Source organism: Mustela erminea, chromosome 9 (genome assembly GCF_009829155.1).
Source record: "Mustela erminea isolate mMusErm1 chromosome 9, mMusErm1.Pri, whole genome shotgun sequence".
Classification (NCBI taxonomy): Eukaryota; Metazoa; Chordata; class Mammalia; order Carnivora; family Mustelidae; genus Mustela; species Mustela erminea.
In genome coordinates, this window is record NC_045622.1 from 44,100,886 (window position 1) to 44,127,416 (window position 26,531).

The 26,531-nt window shown below is 47.1% G+C and overlaps 1 protein-coding gene and 1 long non-coding RNA gene across 5 annotated transcripts in view; one reads left to right on the top strand and one right to left on the bottom strand.

Moving 5' to 3' along the window:
• ME3 (malic enzyme 3) overlaps positions 1-26,531 on the top strand; it is a 218,260-nt gene that overhangs the window by 77,421 nt on the left and 114,308 nt on the right. For all 4 annotated transcript variants that reach the window (XM_032357748.1, XM_032357745.1, XM_032357747.1 and 1 more), the window contains 2 exons: positions 12,990-13,123; positions 16,033-16,182. In XM_032357748.1, coding sequence (XP_032213639.1) covers positions 12,990-13,123; positions 16,033-16,182 — 284 coding nt within the window. The remainder of the gene's footprint in view (positions 1-12,989; positions 13,124-16,032; positions 16,183-26,531) is intronic.
• On the bottom strand, positions 18,711-25,301 carry LOC116598633. The gene is made up of 3 exons (XR_004289123.1): positions 25,113-25,301; positions 24,733-25,008; positions 18,711-24,562 (listed from the first exon to the last, which is right to left on the bottom strand). It is a non-coding gene; the product is annotated as an uncharacterized LOC116598633 (long non-coding RNA).

Genomic DNA, 26,531 nt, shown 5'->3' on the forward strand with positions numbered 1-26,531 from the left:
ACCCAGGCCTTGGGGTCTAGTCCAGCTCTACAGCTTCTTCCCTGCATCCCGCCAGGCAAGCGAGTTACTTCCAGGGTATTGTGGGAGGAGAATATTGAAGTGGTACTTTGGTTCATTCAACACCCACCATGAGCCGGTCCCTTAGTAGGAACTGAGGAAATAGTGTTAATATCTTTATTCATTTAAATCATATCTTATCATATCATCATCTAATCATATCACTAATATCTTTATTCATTTAAATCATAATGTATACACTAACTTACAAACTGAATATTCCAGACTATTCCCTAATGACCTGTCAATCAGCCAATGATGTGTGGAATCAGCCAGCTCTTAGTGGGTCATTTAAAGGAGACTTTAAATATTGATTTCACTCAGCACAGGATGTAGATCTTAGAAGAGGCTGGCGCCTCAGTGTCACTAAATGTGTAGGGCACAGAGTTGTTTATTTCAAGCCATCTGCACGTGTCCCTTTGGAGTAGACCGTGTCGCTCTAGACCACCCATGCTGCCTGTGTGCAAATCCCGGGGCCCTGTCCAGAAGCCGTCGGTGGGAAAGAGCTAGTTCATTACGTGCATGTCATCCTGAAACATGCAGAGCCCAGAGCTAACGATATTTATGAAGCGAGAACTTTTTTAGAAGACTTTCGAGTTCATTAAGTGCAAAGATGAGATTCTAATCTCATGGGGGAACAAAGCTCCAGTTCAGGGCTGATCGTAGAATCGAAGCACTGTGAATCAAACAGAAACAAGCCATGTGAGCTTGCGGTGCAACATTTCCTTTCCCTCTCTTGTAATACAAATCTGATTTAAAAATGGAAATACAGTTCAGATAGCATTCCTGGTACTAGCTTTTACCTTGCAGTCTGATCCCTTTTGAGCATCTCTTATTAATTTTAGATTTGTATCAAGTCCTCATTACTAGTTAAAATTTATCAGATGCCTAGTCTTAAACTCCAGGATTTACCCCGGAATTTGGGTGCCCCAGCTCTGAGTACCAAGGAAGATGAACACAGTGGATTGAGGGTAGAGGTTAGAGAGGGAAGAATACACAGGAGGGGAAAATCTAAGGATGCTCTAGGCTGCTGTGCCTCTCAGAAGCACGACAGTTATGCAGCCTTGCTTTCTTTGCCACACTCAGCATCTAGTAAGGACCCAGGCACAGCTCCATTGACTGAGTGCCACAGATGTGCTGGCCATTGGCTAGGCACACCATGCAGGGGGTTTCAGTTGGTTCTCACAGCAATCTTGTGAAATGGGTATTACTATCTTCATTCCACAGATGAGGAAACTAAGGGTCAGAGAGGTTAAGAAAGTTGTCCAGGATCACACAGCTAGTGGGGGCAGAGCCACAGTTTGAATCCAGAGCCAGTATCTTCAAAGCCCTATCTCCCTTCTCCTTTGTGTACCCGAACTCTGCTATTTTGCTGAGCACCCCAGCCTGCCAGGCACTAAACTAGTCTGCATAATTCCAAATTAATTCCAAAATACAAAGAAGTGTAAAGGCCACTGGTTTGAATGAAAAGATCACTAGCCTGAAATTCCATGGACGCAGAGGCCAGATATATTTGGTCTCTCACTGTATATCGGGTGCCTATTACGTGGCTAATCCTCAAAACATACTTGTTAAGTGAAAGGTTACTTAAAAATTAATGAACCAAAAATTTGAAATGGAATTCAAAGTTCAAGTCCTGTTTCTACAACTTGCTAGGGACTTGGTTTTGGTAAATCATTTAATTCTCTTAGCCTCAGCGTTACCCTCTGCAAAATGGGCAAAACACTCTCACAGCCCGCCTTATAGGGCAGTGGTTCCCAACCCTTACTGTACCTAGGAATAGCCCGTGGACCTTTAGCAACTTCTCATCCAGGTTTCTGTCTCCAAAATTCTGACTTGCTGTGGTGGGATGTGATCTGGACATTTAACAGTTCCCTAGGTGGTTCTAATGGGTAGCAACCGTTGGAAACGCTGTCATAGGGATATTCTTTTTCCTTTTTGGGGAATTGTCAAACATAGCAAGGAAACAAACCTTCTCTGTAAAACCTAAAGAGGCAATTAAATAGAATCAGTTGTTATAAAGTCAGTCCAGAAGGACTCTGGGCCTCGAGCTCCTGCTTCCCGATGTCATGACAGAGAAAAAGGCTGGTTGCTCCAGTCTCCCGTGTGTCCCCAGGTCAAAATGCCCTCCTTCCTGATCAGGTGGATGCAGAGGAGGAGGATTTGGTTGATGTCAGGGCTGTAACAGGTTAATAGCGACCTGCTGGAAAATTGCTCCGTTGGATGAACTTGTCCTTGGGCAGTCTCACGTGCCATTCTGGCACCCCCGTGCACTCACTCTCCCGAACCGGGGCTACATGCACAATGCCTATTCAGAGACCCTCCCAACTATGTCTGTTTATTTGATTCTTTCTGGTCATGGTTCACTCTTTGACCCAGGCCGCTCAGGCTGGGGCTGTGTTGTGGGAGGAAGGAAACGGTCCTCCCTTGCCCTCAGCAGCTCCCCTGTCTGTCACCTTCCTCTGCTGCTACACTATGGAGGGACAGCTGAGTACGAGGGCGTTCAAGGTGCCAAGAACAATATTATTTAAATTTTAAATAATAGTCTCTTGGGAAGAAAGGGTCATGAGGCATTCGAACCACCACAGAGAATTTTGCCAAGAGAATGACTCATAAGGCTTCCAGCTATCTACCTCTCTCCCCTTGTTTGGTTAGGACAAAATCCTGAAGTCACCAAGTATTTCAGGAGCGGGTTCTTCCATTTCTCTTGCCTGTTGGTCCTTATCCAACAATTGTGCATACGCCAGTCTTCCGATGGCAAAACAATTGGAATAGCCATTATTCTCACATGCTTTTGAACAGTGTATATTAGCCACATGCCTTCACCGTGTCACTGACCCATCTGAGCCACAATTTCCTCTTCTATAAATGGGCATAACAACACCTGCCCTGTCTAGGACTAAATGACATGAACTCTCTGAGACCATTTCAGAAATAACAAAGCAAAAAAATATGCAAGTCGTGCTAGGCAGAAAAGGCACCCGGCTCATATAGTCATAATTCCTGTCCTCAAGGAACTTACTATCTTGAAGGGAAAAGAGACAGAAAGGAAAGAAATACCATCAAGAGTAATTGCTCAGTTGCTTAGGGTCCTGAACTCAGAGGGATTCAAAACTGCAGTTGTCACAGCCTTTATTTTTTAGCCCTTCTGCCACTTTTTTGAATTTGGGAAATCTCAACATCCATATTCTCATTTGGTTCACACAATCACCCAGTGAAGGCAGCAGACTCAGAGAGGTGAAGTAACCTCTCTAGGATACACAGCCCCAAAGTAGAGAAACTGAATGTAGAACTTTTACCTGCAGCTCCCCACCCATTCCCCCATAATGGCAACTTCATGTCCTGGTCCTTATCCCATGGAGGGAAAATGGGATTGTATTTCCCACCAGAGCAAGAACTTCTCTGTATATCATAGATAGAACAGTCACAGACAGCCTCGGTGAATTTGCAGCCCACAGCACCAAAGCCCAGTCTTTGAGCCCAAAACTGGGTTTGGGTTAGTTCTGGCCACTAATGAGCCCTGTATCCTCCACTTTGGGGAATTTTCAGTGTGTTTCAGGATCTGTAATTTTGCACCTTGATCACAGAGCTATGTCTGGGGTGGAGGGACCGCATTCTCAGCCCTGTGTCTGCTAAGACTTCCCAATGCGTGAGTTTCTAAGTCCCCCAAACGTCTATCCCAGGAGTGTGCTCGGGGGCCCTCATAAACCTGGGGCTGGGGGGTTCAGCGAGAGAACAGCAGCCTTATAACCCCACTTCCTACCTCCAAGAGTCCATGTCACCCTAACTCATGAAAGTCCCAAATGGATAGAGTCTACGCAAAAGGAGGAGAAAATGCCTTCTGGTCCTCTAGCAGCTCATCAGCCTTTACTGTACAGTTTGGGAGCTGGTGCGCACAGCTCTGTCCCAGCTGGAGGCCTCTCTCAGCTGATGGATGGAGGAAGTGGCTTAAGGCAGAAGCAGTCCCCTCCAAGCCTGATGTCATGATGGCGGAACAGAGTGCCTTTACTGTTACACATGTGTCTGCTCCCCTTCCTTCCGTAATAACACTGGTCAGAGGAAACACGGCTCTGTGTGTGTCATGTGATCTTCAGGGTGCACTCACCCCTGTTTGCAGATGGGCTGATGGGCCCGAGGCTGATACAGAGGATCTCTCAGCGGCAGCTGCACTGTTAAGGTCACTGCCTCTACTTGGAGAAGCAGAATACTTTCACCCCTACTCAGATGAAAGCCAGCTCGATCAACAACTTGTTTAACCGGTGAACTCTCGGGAGTCATTGATCAGCTCAGAGGAAAATGGTGTGAATTTTGGGAACACATGGACCTGGGTTCTCCTCCTGGTTCTTCCACTGACTCGCTTGTGACCTTGAGCAGTTACCCTTCTGGCCTCGGTTTCTTAGTCCACACGTGGAAATAATAATCACAGGGTTCTTAACCCAGGGTTGCTGTGAGGATTAGAGAAGCCAAGTGAGAAGCACATGTCTCAGTGCCTGACCCAGCCCCGTGAGTGCTCAGGAGAGGTAACAGTTGCTGTTGTTACTGACGATGAGATTACCGTCCTGCAGACCTGTGTGAGCTGCTTTGACCTGCCTGCTGCTTACCACCCCAAGTTTAGGACCTAGTAGTTACTGCTTAAGAAATCAATCAAAAAATACATTCATGTGCTAAAACTGACACTGATGCTGAGAGGGGGGGGAAGGCTGTGTAATATGGGGTGTCAGCGACGGCCTCGTGGCCCTGGATGTGGATTAGGAGATGGAGGAAGGAAGCCGTCAGAGCACAGTGGTCAAGGTCCTGGTGTGTGGCTGTGCGTGGCAGCCAGAAAGAGTATGCCTGTCCGGCCTGGGGAAGAGCTTTGCCCAGCCATACGCAGGCACTCACCTGGAATGTGGTGACATCACCATGGCCCCTACTCCTCCAGCCCCTTCGACCAGACTAGCTCCTAAGCGTGCTTGGGGGCTTATCCCCGGCATCTGCGAATGGACTCTCCTGGGCCACTGCCCTGTGAACAAAATAGTCACAGCTACCAGGAGAACACCTAGCACTCTCCATCATCATCGAACACTGCCTCTGTGCTTCACGCCCATTGTTTCACTGAATCCCATAATGGGAAAACAATCAAAGAAGTGGCTTGCCCGAGGCAGAAGCCCAGAATCTCCATCTTGTGTTAATCCACGTGACTCCTCTGATCGACTCAGGAGGGCAGCGAGCAGCACCTGTTTCCTCTGGGACTCCCCAGTGTCTAACAGGTCATCTTGGCACAAAGTAGGAACTCACCAATGCCTGTGGAAGGATGAGAAGAGATTAGCAAGTGCATCACAAGGCTCAGGGTCCAGAACTATTAGGCAGATCCCCAAGTGGGATGGGGAGGTCTCCCCTCGGAAAAGCTAAGTCACAGGAGCCCTGTGCAGCTTGGATGTCTCAACAGCAGGAGGCTGGGTCAGGGGCACAGCCCGATGCGGCTTGCTGCCTCTGAGCCCTGTCATTGGACGGTGGGGTCTATGCAGAAATCTCTCTGATGTCAGAAAGTTTTGTCCCGGAAACTTGGGCAATGCTGAGCCCATGGGCAGATTTCAGCAGCTGGACCAGAGATGATCATTCAGAGAAGATGATAAGTGAGGGAAAATCAGGGCTGACACTTAAAAGATTCACCCTGGTACAGTTTAGGCACTGACCACTCAAAACAGTCCCAGTCCTTTAGTTCTAGAATAGGGTCTGGAGGCCACCCACTCTGCCCGACTTTAACCCCTTGGCCATTGGATTGTGGTGGGAGCAGGAGGTCCAGGAGTTCCCTGAAAGAGGCCAGAGCTGGTTGAGCTATCCACTTGGTCAGAGCAGTGGCTCCGTAATAATTGAAACATTTCAATTGTTTCAACATAACAACTGTAGGTACCTACTATTATGTGCTGAACACTGCAAGGTTGACCTATGACTAAAAGAGCTGGCCATTTTTCAAAAGCCACTTGTTCTATTTTGAGAGCTTTATTAAAATTAGATAATATAATACGTGACTTTTCCTTAACCAGGCACACAGAAACTATAATTTCTCAATGTGATAAGAATGAATAAGGGCCGCACTGCCAAATCCATGTTGCACAAGCCTGACTTCTATCTTAGGATTCCTGGTATACCTTATGGGAATTATGTGACCTTCTGACACAAAGACCTAGAGTTTTCAGTATCAATTAGCAAAGTTTATTTTTTCTGTAGAGAAATACAAATTCTAATACTTCTCTCCCACAGGCTAGTGAATCAGCTTGTTCCAATCCTATCTTGGAGGCCATGGTATCTGCAAAGTGCCTGCATTTCTGCTGTACAAACTTGTAAATCTGAAGTTGCCTTAACATTAGCTTCAGGATGAAAAGAAGCTTCTGGAAGTTTTTTTTTTTTTTTAATCCCTGAAATTAGCAGTTGCTAAACAGTCATAAGTTTTTTCCTCAAATACAAAAGAAGTTGGTGGCAATCAGCCAAGAGAAACAACTTCGGCTTGTAGAGAGAAGCAGGCTGTTATTAAAAGCCACAGTGGTCATTAACGAAGATGATGTCATCATTCAGGGCCTGGACCCTCCTGGGATCTCCAGGGCCAAGAAGAGACGATTCCGTCTTTACCAAGCCAGTGAACAGTCACCTGCCTAATGGTGTTTGGTGAAAGTGCTCAGTCTCCAGGGTGGGGAGGTGAGTGGTTCCTGCGAAATGATCAGGGACCTCAGTGTCGTGCCAGCTTGCAAAGCTGGTGGCCAGGACAGGGGATTTATGAACTGGTGACTTAGGACTTTGATAAATAAGAAGTTTGGTATTCTTGTGTGGAGAGTATGTAAAGAATTCTCTGTGAGTCATACTTTCAAACAAAGTGGAGCCTATCTTTGGGTAAATCTTTCTTACCATTTCAGCACTTCTTCTGAGAGGAGGGACAACTTTTCAGAATTTCATTAAGTTGAGGTATCATTATTGCTTTTTTAAAATTTTTTTTAAAGATTTTATTTATTTAGTTGACAGAGAGAGATCACAAGTCGGCAGAGAGGTAGGCAGAGAGAGAGAGGAGGAAGCAGGCTCCCCACTGAGCAGAGAGCCCGATGCAGGCCTTGAACCTAGGACCCTAAGACCATGACCTGAGCTGAAGGCAGAGGTTTAACCCACTGAGCCACCCAGGTGCCCCATTATTGCTTTTTAAAAACACTAGAGGAGCCTAGTATTCTGAGATTCCTAAGTTACAAAACAAACAAACAAAAACAGAGAAAATTAGGAGTGACTAAGGGGTCTAAACTTTCATTTGCTTCTTTTCTTTATTTTTCTTTTCTTTATTTTTCTCTCTTTCCATTCTTCCCTCACCACTCCCACCCCACTTACGTTTTCTGGGGTCCGTATCACCAAGGAGGAAAATACTGTAAGGGCAAGAATGCAGCTTGTGATCAAATCTTGGTTCTTCACTTGCCTCTAGTCAAAGAAATCATCACAAGAAAATGATCCCACCAAATGGACTTCCTGATTATAAGACGCATCCTGGTTAAGATGCAATAAAACATGGAGAATAGCTATGCAACTTCCAGAGCATGGCAATCTCTCTTGCTTTGCCTTCTTATCTAGAAAGTGGAGGTTATAAAACCTCCTTACAGTGTGGTTGTAAGGATATGGTAAGACTGAGCATTTATTAGACTCCTTTTCTTGGAGCCAATGATTGCCAACAACCCTATGGGTGTTGGATGTGGTGTTGATATCAACAAATGGGCTTCTATCTCCCTGTCACTCTTGAACTTTATGTAGAAGAGTTTGTAGTAATTATAGGAGATGAGGTCTTTTTCAGCTGGCAGAGCAGTGTGGGGAGTTCTGGTGCTCCCTGCCTTTTCAATCTTCCCCACCCCCAAGGGGTCTGGGGGAAGCTAGACTGCCCTCCAAAAACTCTAGGTCTGCTTTATCACCCACACAGCCTTCTGCACTTCCAGGAGGAACCTAGCATTACCTGGGGCTCATTATAAATAGAGTTCATTAATTATTAGTTAAGGGCTGTTCAGAGTTCCCTACCCAACACCCATGGGGATGCTGGTCCCTTCCTTGTCCTCCAACCATGACAACTACTCAGGGGCTTGCTACTATCGTCACCACCAGAACCCTTCATGAGAAAGCCAGGGGGCTGAGGAAGCCAGGAGCTTTGAGGTCGTGCTGGCTGACTTCTACATAGAAGGGGTCTCCTTTACACAATGGGTGACACCTTATCATGTTGAGATAAAGGTGGAACAGCTGTGGTCCCCATGCCTCTCAGTGTCCCTTAGGGAACCAGTCCCTGTACTCCTGCCAACAGACACTGTCTCCATAGGGCTTAACTGGACCAGGGGGCAGATTCCATGAGCCCCACTGATTCCCCGTCTTCCTGCCAGTTCCCGAACCAGAAGAGGCTTGTTTGTGAAAGACACTTGTGAGAGAATGAAAAGACATGCCACATACTCAGAGAAATATTTACAGAATACATGGGCAATACAAGACTCAGATCTAAAACATGCAAAGAATTCTTTTAAGACAGCTTTATGGAGTTATAATTCACCCATTTAAAGTGTACGACTCAGTGGTTTAGAGGTGTTGTATATTATTAATTTTTTAAAGTTGTGGGAAAGTAGAACAAAACGTACCATCTTAACCATTTCTAAGTGTATAGTTAAGTGGCATGATGTGTATTCACAGAATTGTGTCATCATCCCAAACAGAAACTCTGTATCCATTAAGCAAAACTCAACCATGCCCATCTCGGCCCTTAGTGAAATCTAATCTACTTTCTACAGGAGTCTGACTGGCTCCATTGGTGGAGCATACGACTCACCATCTCGGGGTGGTGAGTCCGAGCTCCGCATCGGATGTAGAGATTACTGAAAAACAACAACAACAACAACAACAAAAAACCATAAAAAAGTTTCTAATCTACTTTCTGTGTCTATGACTTTGCCTATTTTAGATACTTTGTGAAAGTGGAATCATGTATCTGTCCTTTCATAGCTGGCTTATTTCACTTAGCATGCTGTTTTCCACGTTCACCCACGTAGTAGCATGGATCAGAACTTCATTCCTTTTTGTGTTTGAATAAACCCTCACTGCACACATATGCATCTTGTTGGTCTGTTCATGTATTGGGTTGATTCCATCTTGAAGATATTGTCGATAATGCTGCGTTGGGTGTTGGTGTACCAGTGTCTGTTCAAGTCCTTGATTTCAGTTCCTTCTGGAATATACTTGGGTGTGGAATTGCTGGGGTCTGAACGGTAGTTCTAGGTTTAACTTTTGGTGGGCCTGCTAATACTTTCCGTTCCTACCAGCAGCATATGAGGGCTTTATTTTTTCCACATCTTCAGCGACACTTGTGATTTACTGTTGCTTTTATTCCATCCATCTCCGTGGGTGTGAAACGGCATCTCGCTGTAGTTTTGATTTTGCATTTTCCTGATAAATGATGCTGACGTTTTTCCCATGTACTAGTGGCGATTTATAAATCTTCTTTGGAGAAATGTACTTTCAGGTTGTGTATTTGCCCACTTTTCAATGGGATTGCTTTCTGTTGATTGTTCTGCTGAAGCAATTATTCATAGATTCTAGATATTAAATTCCTTACTCTATTTCCAGATGTTTTTCCCATTCTGTGGGTTGTCTGTTCACTTTCTTTTTTTAACTTTTTTTAATAGATTTTATTTATTTCTCAGAGAGAAAGAGAAAAAGCAGGGGGAGTGGCAGGCAGAAAGAGAAGCAGACTTCCCACTGAGCAGGGAGCCCAATGTGGGACTCCATGCCAGGACCCTGGAATCATGACATGAGCTGCAGGCAGAGGCTTAACCGACTGAGCCACCCAGGCATCCCTGTTCACTTTCTTGATAGTGTCCTTTTTGTATGAAAATTTTTAAATGAAGTCAATTTACCTAATTTTTCCTTTGTACTAATGCTTCTGGTATCACATCTAAGAATTCATTGCTAAATCCAAAGTCATAAAGATTTACCCCTATGTTTCCTTCCAAGAGTTCTATGATTTTAACTCTTATATTTTAGGTTATTGATCCATTTTTAGTTAATTTTTGTATTGGGTGTGAGGTAGGGAACCAAATTTATTCTTTTGCATATGAAAATGCACTCGCCCCAGCACCAACTCTTTAAGAAGCTGTTCTCTCCTCCATTGAATGGATATGATGTCCTTGTAAAAAATCAATTGCCATAGATGTGTGAGTTTATTTTGAACTCTTGATTCTAGTCTGTCGATCTATTTATCTGTCCTTATGCAGTACCACACTGTTTTGATTACTGTAGCTTTGTATTACATTTCAAAATCTTTTTTTTAAAAAATGGTTTTGGATGTTCGGGGCCCCTTGTTATTACATATGATTTTGAGGACTGGCTTCTCTATTTCTGCAGGAAAGGCCATTCGAATTCTGATATAGGTTGCATTGAAACTGTCGATCAAAGAATTCTTAAGACTCAATAATAAAACAACAAAACAAAAAATGGGCAAAAAATCTGAACAGCTACCTCACCAAAAGATAGACAGATGGAAAATAAGCATATGAAAAAATCCTCAGCATCAATATGCCAATAGGGAATTGCAAATTAAAACAATAATAGCATGCCACTCCATATCTATTACAGTGACTAAAATTTTAAGAACTGACACCACCCAATGCTAGAGACAGTGTGGAACAAGAGAAACTCAGAGGCTGCCTGTGGGAATGCAAAGTAGTGAAGCCACTTTAGAAAACCGTTTGGCAGTTTCTTTAAAAAGCTAAACATAGTCTTACCATATGGTCCAGCAATTGCACTCCTACGTATTTACCCAACTGATTTGAAAACTCATGTCCACACAAAACCTGCCCATGAATATTTATAGCAACTTTATTTATATTCACCAAAAGCTGGAAGCAACCAAGATGAATAGATAAATGGGGAAACAAACCACAGTAAAACCAGACTGGAATGTCATCCCATGATGAAAAGAAAGGAGTTATAGGGGCATCTAGGTGGCTCAGAGGGGGAGCCTGCTTCTTCCTCTGCTCTTCCCCCGACCCTGCTAGGTCTCTCTCTCTCTCTCTCTCTCTCTCTCTTAAATAAATGAATAAGATCTTTAAGAAAGAAATGCATTACGAAGGCACAAAAATGGATGGATGAAACTTTATATGCTTATGGCTATGTGAAAGAAGCTAGTCTGAAAAGGCTACACACTGTGTGATCCCAATGGTTTCACATTCTGGAAAAGGCAAAACTGTACAGACAGTGTAAAAATATTCAGTAGTGGGGTGCCTGGGTGGCTCAGTGGGTTACCTGGGTGGCTCAGTGGGTTAAGCCTCTGCCTTCGGCTCGGGTCATGATCTCAGGGTGCTGGGATTGAGCCCCGCATTAGGCTCCCTGCTCAGCAGAGAGCCTGCTTCCCCTTCTCTCTCTGCCTACTTGTGATATCTTTCTGTGACAAATAAATAAAATCTTTTAAAAAAAAAATCAGTAGTTGCCAGAGGTCCAAGGCAAGGAAGGGAGGGATTGATAGGTAAAGCACATGCTGTCATGATGGATTCATGATCTTATGCATTTATCAAAACTCATAGAACTTTACAGTACAAAGAATGGCTCTTAATGTATCCAGATTTTCTCAAATCATTTAGTAGGTTGTTGGATCCCACGAAAGAAGGCAGACTGTGACAGGAGAATATAACTGTGTTATAAATGTATGATACAACTTCAGTGAAGGAGGTGGAAGGAAAAGTGATGACCTGAGTAACTTGGGAAATAAGTGGAGTTTCTAAGACTGAAGGCAAAAGGAACAGCTCGTAAGCACTATACGCTGGTGTACTAAGTTGATTCCCATTGCGGCGTTAGGTAACAATTCTGATACTTTTCTATATGTGTGCTGGAATCTAGTAACTAAGTACATAGACGGCAGGTGGGGGTAGCTAAGTCTCTCCTGGGTGGAGTGAGAATTTACTGATTCGCGAAGTGGTGAGGCTAGAATGACCCGTGTGGTAATGGACTAGAGACATTTGGCTGTAGTTGTGTTTAGCTTAGTATAGATTCATTTCCTTGCTCTTTCAGCTGAAAGGAACTAGAAACAACAAAACCCCAGTAGTAAGTAGCACATTTATTAAAAAGAGCCCAGATCTTGGGTTCTAATGCCATGCTCCAAAGAAGGAATCAGGCCTCCCTGGGGGAAAAAAAAAAAAAAAAATGGCTGATTCTAGGACTAGGGTAGGCAATATACAAGACGGGCTTGGAGCATACTGTGCCAGAAAGTAAGAAGTAGAGGCAAGAGAGGAAAGACAGAAAGAGAAGAAAGAGAGAAGGAGAGAAAGAAAGAAAGGGAGGGAGGGAGGGAGGAAGGAAGAAAGGAAAAGCAAAGGAGGAAGGAAGAGAGAGAAAGAAGGGAGAGAAGCAGGAGATAAAGGAGAGGAAGGAGGAAGGACTTAAGAGCATATGTTCAAGGGACACAGGAACTGACTGAAAGTTCCCAGTGGCCAAAGCTGGAAAAATTTGAGTAAAAAAATAAATAAAGCTGTATTGGATTATAATCCAAAGTATAAAATAAATACCCACAAGTCCCTTTTCATATAGACAAGAGACTGAATAAAGATACATGGGAGAGAAGAGACCAATCTCCCATGCAGGAGAGTTCCGAAAAAGAAGTCGCTTTACAGCAGAGAACACGGGCAAGCGAAACCCAGCCTGGCGATCAAGGTCGTGATCAAGGTTGATCTCCACAGTGATAAGTCATGTTGAGAGTATGGCTCTTGATCTGATGTGAGCAAAATGGCCTTTCAGCTCTGCGGCCTTCTTTCTAAAACCTCATAACCCCACTGAGTCATGAGAAAACCATGAGACCGATGCCAGCAGAAGGTGACTTTTGGCTCTCTGCTGCTGGGACCTCCCTGCTCCTCAGTTTCACGCGTATTCCTTCACGGGTGTGTGTTTCTTTCTTGTTCTCTCAGGGGATGGCCTTTACACTGGAAGAAAGGCTGCAGCTTGGAATCCACGGCCTGATCCCCCCCTGCTTCCTGAGCCAGGACGTCCAGCTCCTTCGGATCATGAGATACTACGAGCGGCAGCAGAGCGACCTGGACAAGTCAGTGCCTAGAGTTCGCTCCCTCGACCCAAGCCCCAAGTTCAGCTGTCTCCTGCAGCACACGGGTTGTCTTGTACTCTCCAGGAGGAGAGGCTGAGAGCCTCTGTCCCAGCCCCAGCTCCAGGTCATCTCCCCGAGGGACTGGGCTTGTTAGGACCGAGGCAGAGTCAGAACTGGGAAGGGAGACGGACTTCCAGCAGGTGCAATCTGGTTGGTCCTCTGGGAAGCAGTGGCATCCGAGTCGGCCCGAGAAGCACAGTTAGGGTTTCATCAGACAGCGGTGGGGTTCATAAAAGGCATTTCACTCAGCAGGAATAAGGGGAGCGCGCAGGACAAGTGTGTCGGGAGAGGGGTCCATTGTCCACATCCCTAGAATAAGGGGAATGTTGTGGGGAGCAAAGTGGAAATGCACAGCAACACCTCAGAAAGGACCTAGGATATCCTATGTTAGACGTTTATGGGAACTGTAACTAACCCTGCCACCCCTCTGGGTTCTCCTAGGGAGGATATTCCATGAAGAGCCAACTGAGGAATCACAGGGTCAGCTTCGTCAGTTTCCCTACAGAAGGTCGTGACCTCCCAGGTCACATGGCTATGAACTGGTACAGCCAGGATTCGAACACAGTTCGCTCTGGAGTCTGCCTTTTACTGCTCTGCTATGCCACAGCTGGAGACTTTGGCGCTTAATGGCTACAAGACTAGACCCCAGTGTCAGACTAAGTTCCAATCCTCATTCTACCACTTAATAGCAAAAATTACCCCTCACCGACTGGGTCATTCCTCATTTGCACAATGTGTAGATCAGTGGTATCGAACTCATACGGTTATGATAAGGCTTAAGTGCATTAGTATTCTAACATGCTCAGAACACTTACATAGTAACTGTAACTTACAACAGGAGGCCCTATGCAAAAGCTTGTAAAAATAAATACGTCACCTTGCTATGGGCTCCAGTGGAAATTTAGGGGGAGGATATGGGTTCCCCCTACATATCGTTAGAGCTTAATGGCCAAGATTTGGGGTTGTTGATGGCGTGGCTGTCCTCGTGGGGACAGAGCTCGTGTGGGTAGAGCTCAGAACAGGTGATCCTGTTCCCACCTTCTTGTGCTCCCCTCACAGTAGCCACTGCTTCCAAATGGTAGTGAATGAGGAAATCTCGGCCTACTCCCCCCAACCCCCACCCCCGCAGTCCTGAAGGGCTGAATGCTGTGGATATCACTCCCATGAACTCCAAGGCCATACTGCAGCTCAGGTTATATATTCACTCCCTCTTGTTTATTCTACCCACACTGGGTCTGGCTACATCACCCTGAAGAGCCAGCCAGAAAGTACACAATGAATTCAACTGACAGCATTACACATGCTTTGAACTTTGAACAACCTGAGCTTCCCTCTTCTGTTAAATTTACAAAGAATTAAAGTCCAACGTGAAATCCTCTTTGCTCATACTTCTCTGGGTTTGTTCAGCTAGATGGAACTTACCTATATAAGAGGGAAGACAGGGCGGGCCCCAGGAGCAGGGGACTTGCCTGATCGTGGGAGCTCCAGAGAGCTTATTCCTGGCACTCTGCTGACTTCTCTGACCCACTGACCCACTGACTTCTCTGACCCACTCATTCCCAGAATTCCTTATTTCAGCAGGTGCTCAGGGAAATGCTAAGGAAGCTCCCCAGCTTCTTCTGGGTAAGGGTAATGGTATGCTGGTAAATGTTTACTGACTGGTTCTGGGGCACCGAGGGAGCCCTGATTTGTAACATTTGCCCATTTCCATAATGGGAATATTCCCAACCATGACCGATTTCAAGTTACCAACTTGAAATCACTGAATGTAGAACTGAGAAGAGATGTGTGTAAATGACTACTGAGGAAAAGAATGCTTACACCAGTAATGAGCTGAGATGCTGGCTTTTCTAAGCAGAAATCCTCCCTTCCCTCTAAACACTATTTTTAGTTCTGGACCAGTGCCTTTGGGAAGGAAGGAGAGACTGAGGCCCAAAGAAGTCGTGTGGCTTCCCCAGAGTCACAAAACTAGGAAACAGCAGAGCCGGGATTCAAACCTAGGACCCTGTTACCACACCCAGGGATCATTGCCCTAGGGGAACATCACTCTCACCCATTCCATGCCAGGGTTCAAGTGCCCGCAGGCTCTCCTAAGCTGTTGTCCAGGAAGGGTGTGATGTCAGTAGTCACCTACACCCCATCATGAATTTCAGACCTTGGGTCTTTTTTCTCCTAGGGTTTTTGCATTTTCAGGACTATGAAATGAAAGGCTGTTTTCCTGGCTTCGTGATTTTAGGCTTCAGGGAATAGGTGAGAAAGAGATTTTTGGGAGCGTGCCTTCTGAGGTCAGGTCGTACTCAGACACTTGAGAGCTCTGGCTGTGACAGGATCCAGCCACAAGGGGTGGGAAAATCACTGGTGTGTTCAGTATCTTCCTGGACCCCACTCTGCCCCAGCCTGGTTGTCTTTTCTCAATGTCCACCTCGTGGTAACGTAACTAACCATGGTACCGTGGTCCAGATTCGAGAATCAGATTGCTTAGACTCAAATCCTTACTCTGCCATGAGACCTTGGGGAGCGATTTCATCTCACTGTGCCTCATCTCCTTATCTCTAAAGTCGTCCGCATTTTAGTACCTGCCTCACAAGTCCTTGGGAGTTTTAAATGAATTAATGTAGAATATTTAGAATTGTGCCTACTCCATGAATAAGAGTAAGTACAATAAGGCAGATGATTCTCTCCTCATTTCATAGAAAATGAGACTCATGCTGAGGAGAGGTGGTGATTTGCCCATGAACGTGCCATTGTACGTAGCTGAGTGGGAGCCCTGGGTCTTTGCATCAAGGGCCCTTTGCGCTCCCACCTGTAGGGCCCACGTGACCAGCTTGGTTCTTGTCTCCCTTTCCAAGGTACATCATTCTCATGACACTCCAGGACCGGAACGAGAAGCTCTTCTACCGCGTGCTGACGTCAGATGTGGAGAAATTCATGCCCATCGTGTACACTCCCACCGTGGGGCTGGCCTGTCAGCACTACGGCCTGACCTTCCGCAGGCCCCGGTGAGCCGTCCTGGGGCACGGGCTTAGGGAGGGGCTGTCTCCTCCACGGGAATCAATTCTTTCCTCTGGCCTTGTTTAATGGGACTCTGGAGGCTGTGCCTGACTGAGCCAGAGGCTTGACAAGACATTTGATTTTAAGCACTTGCTCAGAAAATTACCCCAGGCACAGAGCAATGAGGGGAGTATGGAAGCAAGGGGGGAGCAGCGCTCCGCTCCGCTCCGGATGATGAACGCCCAACATACTGTTCAGAGTTGTCCTGAGAGGTATTTCGGATTGGTTTTCTTTCATTATCCACCTGAAACACCCCCCCCAACACCCACCCTCTGCTTTTCTGGTCATCTCCACAGTGCTGACAGCTCTCTTACCAGTTCGGGCCAATGAATAATGGAGTGTTGGATTCCAAAGACTGAATTCTTCTGCTGACTCAGAGAACCAGTATTCGTTCCTTCCTTGGGGCTTGACTCAGATTCCACTTAAAATGTCGTTTTATTAGGCCAAAATTTGGCACTAGGTTTTCTTTAATAGACCAAGAATTTGGGGGAAGCTTTCTAAAAAGATGGCTTGTTTTTTTGGTTTTGGGGTTTTTTTGTTTTGTTTTGTTTTCCATGATGAGTTTAGAAGATATATTTTTTAAAGTATATAAAAAAAGGAAAAGTGGGAGTATTTTCCCAAAATCCTCAGCGCAAGGTGCCTGGTAATTATCAATACGTATTTCTAGCACTGACAATAAAAAAAGGGACCTGCATTTATTACAGGTAATGGGACATTGTTTTGGTTTGTGTTAGAACATGGAAAAATATAGTGTATTGTGCAGAGATGTGTCATTTATGTTTCCATAGAATTTATAAATCTGTGTGTATATATCATTTGATGTATGATGAATATGGAATCATGGATCTCAAACATCTTTTGTTAATTTGGAAAAAACAGTCTTCCTGTGCTGATGCCAGCATTCGGGCTGAGCCTTGCAGGCTGAGAGCCCAGGGACTAATGCTGGTTCCCCTCCTTCCTTTTCTGGCCATACATCACCCTTGACAGAGGGCAGTGTATCAGACCTCATCTTGTGGGAGGTTGTGCAGCTGTGGACACCCACAAGTCCTCATCCCTCAGAATAGCCATGCTCCTGCCGTCCTGTGGGGGGCGCTTCATCGGGTTCCAGAGCAATTCTAGTCTTCAACCTCTCTTTCAACAGGAAAGACACTCCTTTTTTCTTATTATCATTCCGAAACCCGTCCTGGCAGAGACCTTGGAAACTGACGGTACCTTTCTGAAGATGCAGGATCCTATTTACCTCCCAGTCCCTACTCAGAAATGATCCCCCAGGCCCTCCCTCCTGCCCAGTGCAGGTCAGCTCATGATCCTCCTCTGAGGCCTTCAGCGGCCTACAAGGCTGAAAGAAAGAAGTCCAGCACTTTGACAAGAGCGAGTCTGTCACAGCCCAGCTCCTACTCAGAAATCCCATGCCCTAGCTAATCTGATCTGTTCCCCATGCCCAAGGATGCCTGACGCTCCAGCCCTCCGCCCTTTCGCACTCGGGGCCCTCTCCGCCTCCCGCATCTGCCTGCTCTCCTCTCCTCATTCTCTGTCCGTCAGAATGGAGGCTAGACTTTCAGGTTCCCCAAGACTAGGCTTCTCTGTCTTCCTGGATCCCCACTGGGTGGCTCACGCCCCCTCGTGCTCCCTCTTAAGTCATCACACATACTTCTAGTCCATAGTTATAGTTTTCGTGCTTCATGTTTTTAATTATGTGTATATCAGCTGTCTCTACAAATTTCTTGAGAGGGCTGGAAACATGTCAGATCCATTTGTGTGGACTAGACCAGTACTGGGCAAGCACTTGACACTCTAATGGGAAAGCTGCATTGCATACTGGCTAGGAAGACCTAGGTCTTTGCTGTTGGCCGTGAGATTTAGTCTCCTTGATGTTAGGCATGTTCCTTATCCTCTCTCAGCCTTAATTTCCACATTTATGAAATGCAGGTAATAATACTACTACTTCAGATCTCATTGTGACGGTAAAATGTGAGGCATGAATAAGTAAGGGACCCGGCATAAATGTGAGTGTCGATTTGCCTTCAGTGACCGTTACAGGAAGAAGGAAGAATTGCTAAACATAGAGTCATATTATACGTAGACGCCATTACATTTTTTAAAAGAAAATTGAGTCATTGAACACTTAAGGAACTCACACATTGACCTACACACACGATTTGGCTCTTCCAGAACTCTTTGTTTCCTGAAGTCCTTTAGCCGTAGCTCGCGGCCGCTACTGGTTTGCAGCTAAGATCCTGTGGAAATGCAAGCCTTCCCGCTCCCAGGCTGTGTGGGAGCCCTTCTCCACAGACTCCGGGGATTAGGTTGTAGATTTAGTTGTGGGCTCCAGATGAACTAGTAATAGGATCCTGCATACACAGCAGGATTTGCCTCCAGAACCCACTCTAGAATCCAGGGAACACACAAAGCAAAACTTGAGTTTATGAACATTTATGGAGCAGCTACTGGGCACGGGGCATCATCAGAATGAATATGGTTCTTGACCTCCAGCAAATCCCTAGCACAATAAGGGGACAGGCAATAATGATAAGTTAAATATAATAAAAGTTTAAAAAAAGAGAGATTTAATAGAGACAAAGAACTACATGGGAGTACAAAGGAGGGAGAAATTTATTTTCCCTGGGGGCAGTAGGATTGCATCACAGAAGAGATGATATTTGAGCTGGTCCAGGAGAATGACTGGGAATTCCATGAGTAAAGAAGGAGGAGTGGCCATTCCAGGAAAGGGTTTGATTTTGTAGACACCTATGTAGTCAGCCTGCTTGGGTTTCTCCCCATCGCCTGTGCCTGGCAAGGAGTGTAAGGTCGTGGGGTGGGGAGGTAGGTTTTTACATCCATTGGCTTATATTGGATCTTCCCAGTGTCCTGTCAGGTTAGTTTGGTAGCAGTATCTCCATTTCCCAGATGGGAAAATTGAGGTAGCCAGAGGAAAGGAACTTGTCCAACATCACAGTTTAGCAACCAGTGAAGTAAGAATTCTGACCAGGAGAATCAGGGAAAGCCACATCAAAGATGTGCCATTTGAGCTGGGCCATAAAAGGTGAAAGCAAAGAATGGAGGAGGCAAAATTATTTGTTGACCCAGGCATACCCACCTTTCCGCTTGCCAGAATGTAAGGCCTCTGGGACTTCATGGTGGGTGAAACGGGAGAATAGAGAGATAGGAGAATTGGCCAGTGTCTCTGCCCAAAAAGAAGAAAGTGCTTGGTTCCCTTCCCAACCAAGCCCAAGGGGTTGGAGTCACGGGGAGCCGTGTCACTTGGGTTCAGGCCCCATTGGCAATTCTCCAATGGGTCAGCAATGGAGAGGGACGTGCGTGGCAGCCGAGTAGGGGGTTCATATGGGTGGAAATAGGACCCTGCCATCAACTCCAGCCCAGAGAACCAGGTCAGCCCTGAGTGGGTGCAGTCCGCATACTACAGAAGCTGGACACATAGCGTGGGAAACAAGGCATGTTGTCATCCCCGCAGACCTGCAGTTGCCCAGAGCAGAAGAGGATGATAAGCACAATGCATGTCCGCTGAAGGCCAGGTACTAACTATCCTACAGTCTTTATATATATGAGCTCATTTAATTAGCACAATCCCCTAAGAGGTGCGTATGACTATCATCTTACTTGTAGATGGACAAACTGAGGCACAGAGAAATGACTTGCCCAAAGTCACACAGCTCATACCCAGCAAGGCCTGCGTGCCAACCCATGCAGTGTGAACCGGAATGTGGACGGGTACCACCAAGCTCCACTGCCTGCTGCGGCCTGGGAGTGGTCCCGTTTGGTGGGCTTTTGGGGCTCCAGGAATATTTGATCGCTGGATCCTGTTTGCTGAGCCTCTCTTGGAAGAGAACGGGCCCGAGGCTGTGCGGGGCTGAGGCAGGCATGGGCAGACTGGACTGTGTTCTTGGATCCTTCCCTCACGCTCCTGGTACAGACTTACCGCATGTGTTTTGCACAAACCCTCCTTCAGATGATTACCCAACGAAACTATTTGACATGTGACATCTGAGCTGTTGCTCCAGGTTTCCATTTGGCCGCTTTCCAGGTGTGGATTCCACACCTGCCTTGCTCTTGAAGGAACTGAGAATACAGGCTCCACCTCAGCCCTGAGCTGCCTCCGAGGCCTGGCTTGGAATGGCTTTATGGATTAGCATCTGAAAGGAGGACAGCCCCAAGGCCAAGAGGGAGAGAGCCAGCTCCTTCTCGGTTTCTGAAATGATAAACATTCCTGCCAGGTTCCCAGGAACAATGGAGTCCTCTGTGAAAGGGCCTGCCCCCCTCCAAGCTAACTAATCAGGTCCAGCCGATGCTAAAATTGAACTTCCAGCGTGCCTCTGCATCGCCTCACCACCTTGAGGGAGATGCTGGGCTATCTCATGGGCACCTGAATATCCCTGGGCAGATAAACACGGCCGAAGGTTCTAGGCTTTGTGGAGCCTCCTCTGACCCTTCCTTCTTCTCCTTTGGCACACCCTCTGTGTGTGCCTCCGTGGGCCATAGATCTTGCAGAGCCTGGCTTGAAGCAAGGCCTTTGAGTGTCATTAACATGTGACTCAGAAGAGGAGCAAGCCCTGGGGGAGCCCAGGCAGGAGTCCAAAATGCACCTTAGCTAAGGAGGGGGCTGTGGGGAAGCCAGTATGGGTGTAAAACTGCTATCCAGTGAGAGGGAATCCTCTCCCTCACCCAGGCTCCTCCATCTTGACCAAACTGGTCAACTCTGGATCACAGGAACTGTCTACCTCATGGGGACATCGTAAAGGTCAGAGGAGCTCAACGTGTGTGAATGTGCTTTCTCCATTGTCCAGTTCCTCACAAGCTTAAACCTTGTCTTCACCGCCCTCCTCTTGGGCTCTGAGAGATGTGCACATCCCTGGAACCCTAACATCGCCCAGCCTCTGTGTGCGGTCCCACCTGGATGGGTGATGAGGGCAGTGTGTAGGTAGTGGAAGGAGCACGGACCTTGAAGCCAGGCAGACTTGGCCTTGAATCCCCGTTTCCGATGACTGTTTTCCAATGACTGTTGATGGTTTAGCAGCCCCTCAGTCTCCTCATGTGGGAAATGGGAGGGATGCCCATTCGTGTGGCTGCTTGTCAGTGAGATTCCGTGTGTCAAGGGCCTGCCCTCCTATGTGCTCATCAGCTGTGCCCCCGGGCTCTGTCATGTGACTCTGAGTCACCCTCCCTGGCTGAGGCAGTTCAGTCCTCTGAAGTGCCACACACTCTCTGGTTGGATGTGGACCTGAAATGATCTGGACTTGTGTCCCTGTTGGCAGGGACAGGTGCAGTCCTAGAGGCTGTGATGAGTGGTGAGGGGAGGAGAGGAAGTGGGCCTTGGCATCACTGGGCCGAGGCTCTGTGGAACACACCTGAAGTTGGGTTTGGATCTGGACAAAGCCAGCCTGCCTGGGCCCCAAGCCAGGCTATTGTCTTCCTTCTCTGCAAATCCAGTGACATGTTTACAGGACAGTAAGGACTACCATTTATGGAATGCTGACGACGCCCGTGGCAGGCCCTCGGCTAGTTACTTCGGGTCCTTTATCCCTGAGCCCTACACGACCCCAAAAGGGGCTTCTTACTTTACCCAGATCAAAACTAAGGCTGACTTGTCTAAGACGTCCCTGCTGACCCAGTGCCAGTTTCCCAGGTTTCTCCTGCAATCCCAGTCGAGCTGCTCATGGCCCCGGTCAGTGGGACATGTGAGGGATTAACATGTAAGTTAATGTAACTTCGTGTTACATGTTACATGTTAACTTCATGCAAGTTCCCTTGCATGACTGGCCTGCACACATGGTGGTCAGACACACACAATCCCATGATGGACAGAGCACTGGGACTGGGGCCCAGGGGAAATAGCTCAGCTCCCCCATTAACCCCATGGCCTTAGAGCTCAGCTACTCGATCTCCCCAAGCCCAGATCACAGGGTCTGTCCACCTCGTGGGCACGTTGTAAAGGTTAGAGGAGCTCAATGTGTGTGAATACACTTTCTCCATTGCCCAGTTCCTCACAAGCTTCCAAAGACATGACTTTTTCATCACTTCTCCTTCACCCCAGCGGCCAGAAGGGGTGCGATTAAGGCTCATACTCACCTCCTTGGGCTTCCTGTTTCCTCCTCACTATATCTGTTCAGCCATTGCCTCATTTTGTTTTTGCTTTTGTGCTTGAATCCCTACATGCTTTTATTTACTCTTTTATCTGGTTTTGTTTTTACATCGGAACCTCTTTACCTTCAACCATCTCAACCGCTTCCACCACCTGTCCCTGCGTACACATACCCAAGGGCCCTGGGCCACGTGCCTCTGCATCCCAAATTCCATCTGAAGCCATTGCTAACTCTTCACAGGACCAGTGGGCACCAACATCTTGACTTCAAGCCACTCTGGGAAACAAAGACAACGTTACCTCGGCAAATGTCCGAAGACCCCTGACACCCAGGGATGGCCTCTGAGCCCATCACCTCAGCCCCACTCTCAGCTGGTCCGGAACAGACACACATGCTCCCAGCATGATTGGAAGGCAGGCAGAAAGCAAGGGTTAGCATCCTCAGACCGGCTGTCTGCTCCCCATTCTTGGGGCACCGAAGTGCTGATTCCTTTGGCCGAGCCCATGCCTCGTGCAGTTACACCAGGTTTCTCTGCCAAGCTGTTGCCACCGTGCCACTGAGAAGGCTCCCCAAAACACAGCAAGCACACGGCCCATAGCTGGGTCTGCTTAGCTTCTCATCCGGCAGCCCTGGCACTGGGCGCAGAGCACTGGATGAGGAGTCATGATGTACGGTATGGAGCCCTCTCCCTGCTTCCCGGCTGAACATGTAGGCAAGTCTCTGAGCTCCGTAGTCTCAAGTCAAAGCATAGGGTTGGACTGCATGGCTTCTGTGATCTCTTCCAGCTCTAGCCACTGATGATCTAATAACCCAAACTCTATAACCAAGTTAGGAAGGAGATCTCTGACTGAGCCCCAGTCACATTATATAGCTGAGCCTATTTCCCCACCTGGAAAACAAACAGGGTCAAGTTAAAGCCGTAGTTCTCAGTGACAGCTGTGCATTAAAAACATGTGGGAGCTTTTAAGACAGAATCCCCAAGGAGGGTCCCGGGCAGGTTTCCTTTTCAAAAGCTTGCCAGGGATTCTCATGGGCACCCCATGCTACAAACCACTGTGCTAGGTGATCTCGACAGTTTTCCCAACTTGGTCTTCTGTGACTTTCGGGGCATCAATAACCTGCCATCCCTATTTCCTAGGCCACTCCAGCCTGGCAGTGAATCGAAGATTAAGGTCATGATAATAGAACAGAACCTCCATCTCCGTTCACCCTTCAGCAAGCCTAACTATTGTAGCTGCTGCCAGGTTCCCTCATGTCTCATTCACAGGGTTAGTGGGGAGGTTCGGGTGGGTTGGAAGGAGACCCTGGGTGCTTCCTTTCTCCTCCCCCAACTTCCTCCTCCTGCAGAGTGCACTGAAGTCCTCCCTCTCCCAAAATGCACACTCAGCAGTTGATTAGACAGGAAAACTCATCAGACCAAAGACCACCAAGCACTGGAGTGACCAGCGTGGCCTGGCTCAGAAGACGGGCTGGGCCCATTGGAGTCCTTGACAGGAATGTGATGGAAAAATGGGAAAAGTTATGTAGGGAGACTTTTACAGTTAGGAAGAGAAATTGGGCAAAAAGTGTGCTATGGTTTAGACATCAGAGTCGGGTCGTAGTAGACCAAAAGCAGATGCCAGCTATGAAGGAAGAGAGGGAAAGGAGGTAAATGAGCAGATCTGGGGGGAGAGGACAGCAGGGCAGGTGGGAGCAACTGGAGGAAGTAGGGGAGCGAGTGCTGGTTCCTAGCTTTCCACTCCAGCTCCTAGTCACAAATTTACCATAAACTCTTTCCCCACGGGTCCCTTAAGTGAACGCCCACCTTACAGGTCACTTGAAGAGCTAAGCCGGAAAAGGGCTGTGAAATTAGATGGATCTGATTAGCGTCCTGACCCCCTGATGAACTGGGTGGGTGAGGCGAACAGGTTAACCTTAGGGCATCACAGATCAGCTTGCATTAGAAGCACCCGGAGTCCTGGTAAAACGCAGATTCGAGGTGACCCGGATGCTGCTGGGGCAGGGACCACACTTTGAAAGCCACTGGATGAAAAGCTGGCGAAAGGTTGCCCCTGAAAACTGAATGGAGACCATCTGCAGGAAGCAGAAGGAGCAGATACTTCCAGGCCCCGCTGTGCATTCGTAGAAAAAGCTGCGAGTCATGAGACGAAGGCTTTTGTGCCAGTTTTAGCGTTTTGGCAGTGCGACTGTCAATGCATCCCTCCCCAGCTCTGGGCCTCTGTGTGCTCATCTATAAAACAAGAGAATTTTATCAGGGGGTCTCAGGGGCGTCTTCCCGTTCCAACCCTTCTAGTCTGTAAATGTTGAGCGGACTAGAGCACTGTGCTATATCCATTTGCCTCTGAGGTGTCTGGCATTGAAAGGAGGAAGATGTGAGAGGAGATGGAAACACACACTTACCATTTTCTGACAAGAAAAAGCTTGCAGGCTTATCCGCAGAAGTGTCATTTTGCTGAAAAGCTCTGACTCACACGTGGGCCCCTTCCCAGGCAGACCAGCTGGGCCGTCCAGGGTCTGCCTTGGGTTGTTCCCGTGCTTGGGAATTGAGGCTGGAAGAGAGCTAAGAAGGTGCCACCAGGAGTCTTTCCAAAGCATGAGGTGGTCCAGCTTTTATCTGACACGAATGTCTCTTGAAGCAAGTTACATTGTGTCTGGATCCCACGGCACTGAAACACTCTGAAACAGAGAAACACAGAGGAAAGAAGGACCGTTAATTCTTGCATCTGAATTACAGGGAACTGCCTTTTTCTTTTGCAGAGGAAGTTTGAAGATTTACATACAAAAGAAGTGAGTTTGTACTGAACTGCCTGGGACCTGCCTGGGACGTTAGCATCCAGAAGGAGCATCTGCTTTTTGGGGAGGACCGAGGAGCCCCTAGCCATCCATGAGTGTGGGTGTAGGGGCTGAGAGTAAAGGTGGGAAAGGTTGAGCGGCCCCCACAGGCACAGAGATTCTATTTTTCTGCTCAAGCTGGGAGCAAATGAGCTTTATTAACTAGAACAGGATGTTCTGGGTTTGACTTCCTTTAGCCAAAGGCAGATTTCCCTGGCAATTTAAACAAACTGATTTTTGTTTCTTTTTTATCGGACTCTGTCCTTTTCCTCCTTTGTCCCTGGCGATCCCAGCCATGGTGATCAAAAGAATAGGGGTGGGAGAATTTCCTTACTGAGAAGGAAATACGTACATACAGGCAGGAGTTGAGTAGACCTTTCCTCTAATAACCTTGATCTCTCGTTAACCTGTAAAATGCAAGGCAACTTGGGTTTGCTCACGCTAAGTTTAGTCCAAAGGGAGTGGCTTCACAAGAGATGCCCCCAACAGTGCATATATTTTGAAAGGCTCTGGGCTAGATGAAGAATAAAGGATCGTTGTTGTAAAATTTCTTGAAAAAGGGTAAATTTCTGCCTTGCCAGAAAAGAACTCCACCCCCGGCTGGCAGATGCCTAAAATCCACTCTTATAGTCAGGTCCTTGGATTGGCTCATTGCCCCTACAGGAATCCCCTCAAATGTTTCATGTGCCCTGGATGGGTAACATTGAAAACTTTATCAATGAACTGGTTTCTTAGAGACTAATCTTGAACCAGAGTTTCCCAAAAACAAAGAGATTGCGGGCCCCTGGGTGGCTCAGTGGGTTAAGCATCTGACTCTTGGGGTTTCAGCTCAGGTCATGATCTCAGGGTCCTGGGTTTAAGTCCTGTGTCTGGGTCTGCACTCAGCAAGGAGTCTGCTTGAGGATTTTTCTCCCTCTCCCTTCTCTGCCCATCCCCCTGCTCTCTCTAATAAATAAATAAATCTTACCAAAAAACAAACAAACAAACAAACAAAACCCACCCACGGAGATTAGGAGTTAGGAAGGATAGGTTTTTGTGGGAACGGGAGAGTGATGGGAAGGAGTAGATCAGGAATATTCTGTCTGGGATGCTGCAGATGGAAACAAGGCTGCGGCAGGGTGCCCAGTGTGGCCTCAACGCTGTCCAGAGGTTACTGGAGGGGAACAAGTGAAAAAGTCAAAAGAGTAAAAAGTAATCTGGGTGGTGGAAGATGGAAGGACTTCTCCAGCTTGACAGCTCTTATCATATGAGCTCCTCTCCTGGACCCCAGTCTTCAGGAGGGAAATGAACTAGGTTTTGTTCTTCTCTGTGTCTCCCATGGTGCTGAGCATAGTGCCTGCAGACACACCAGACAGAACGCTTAAAGA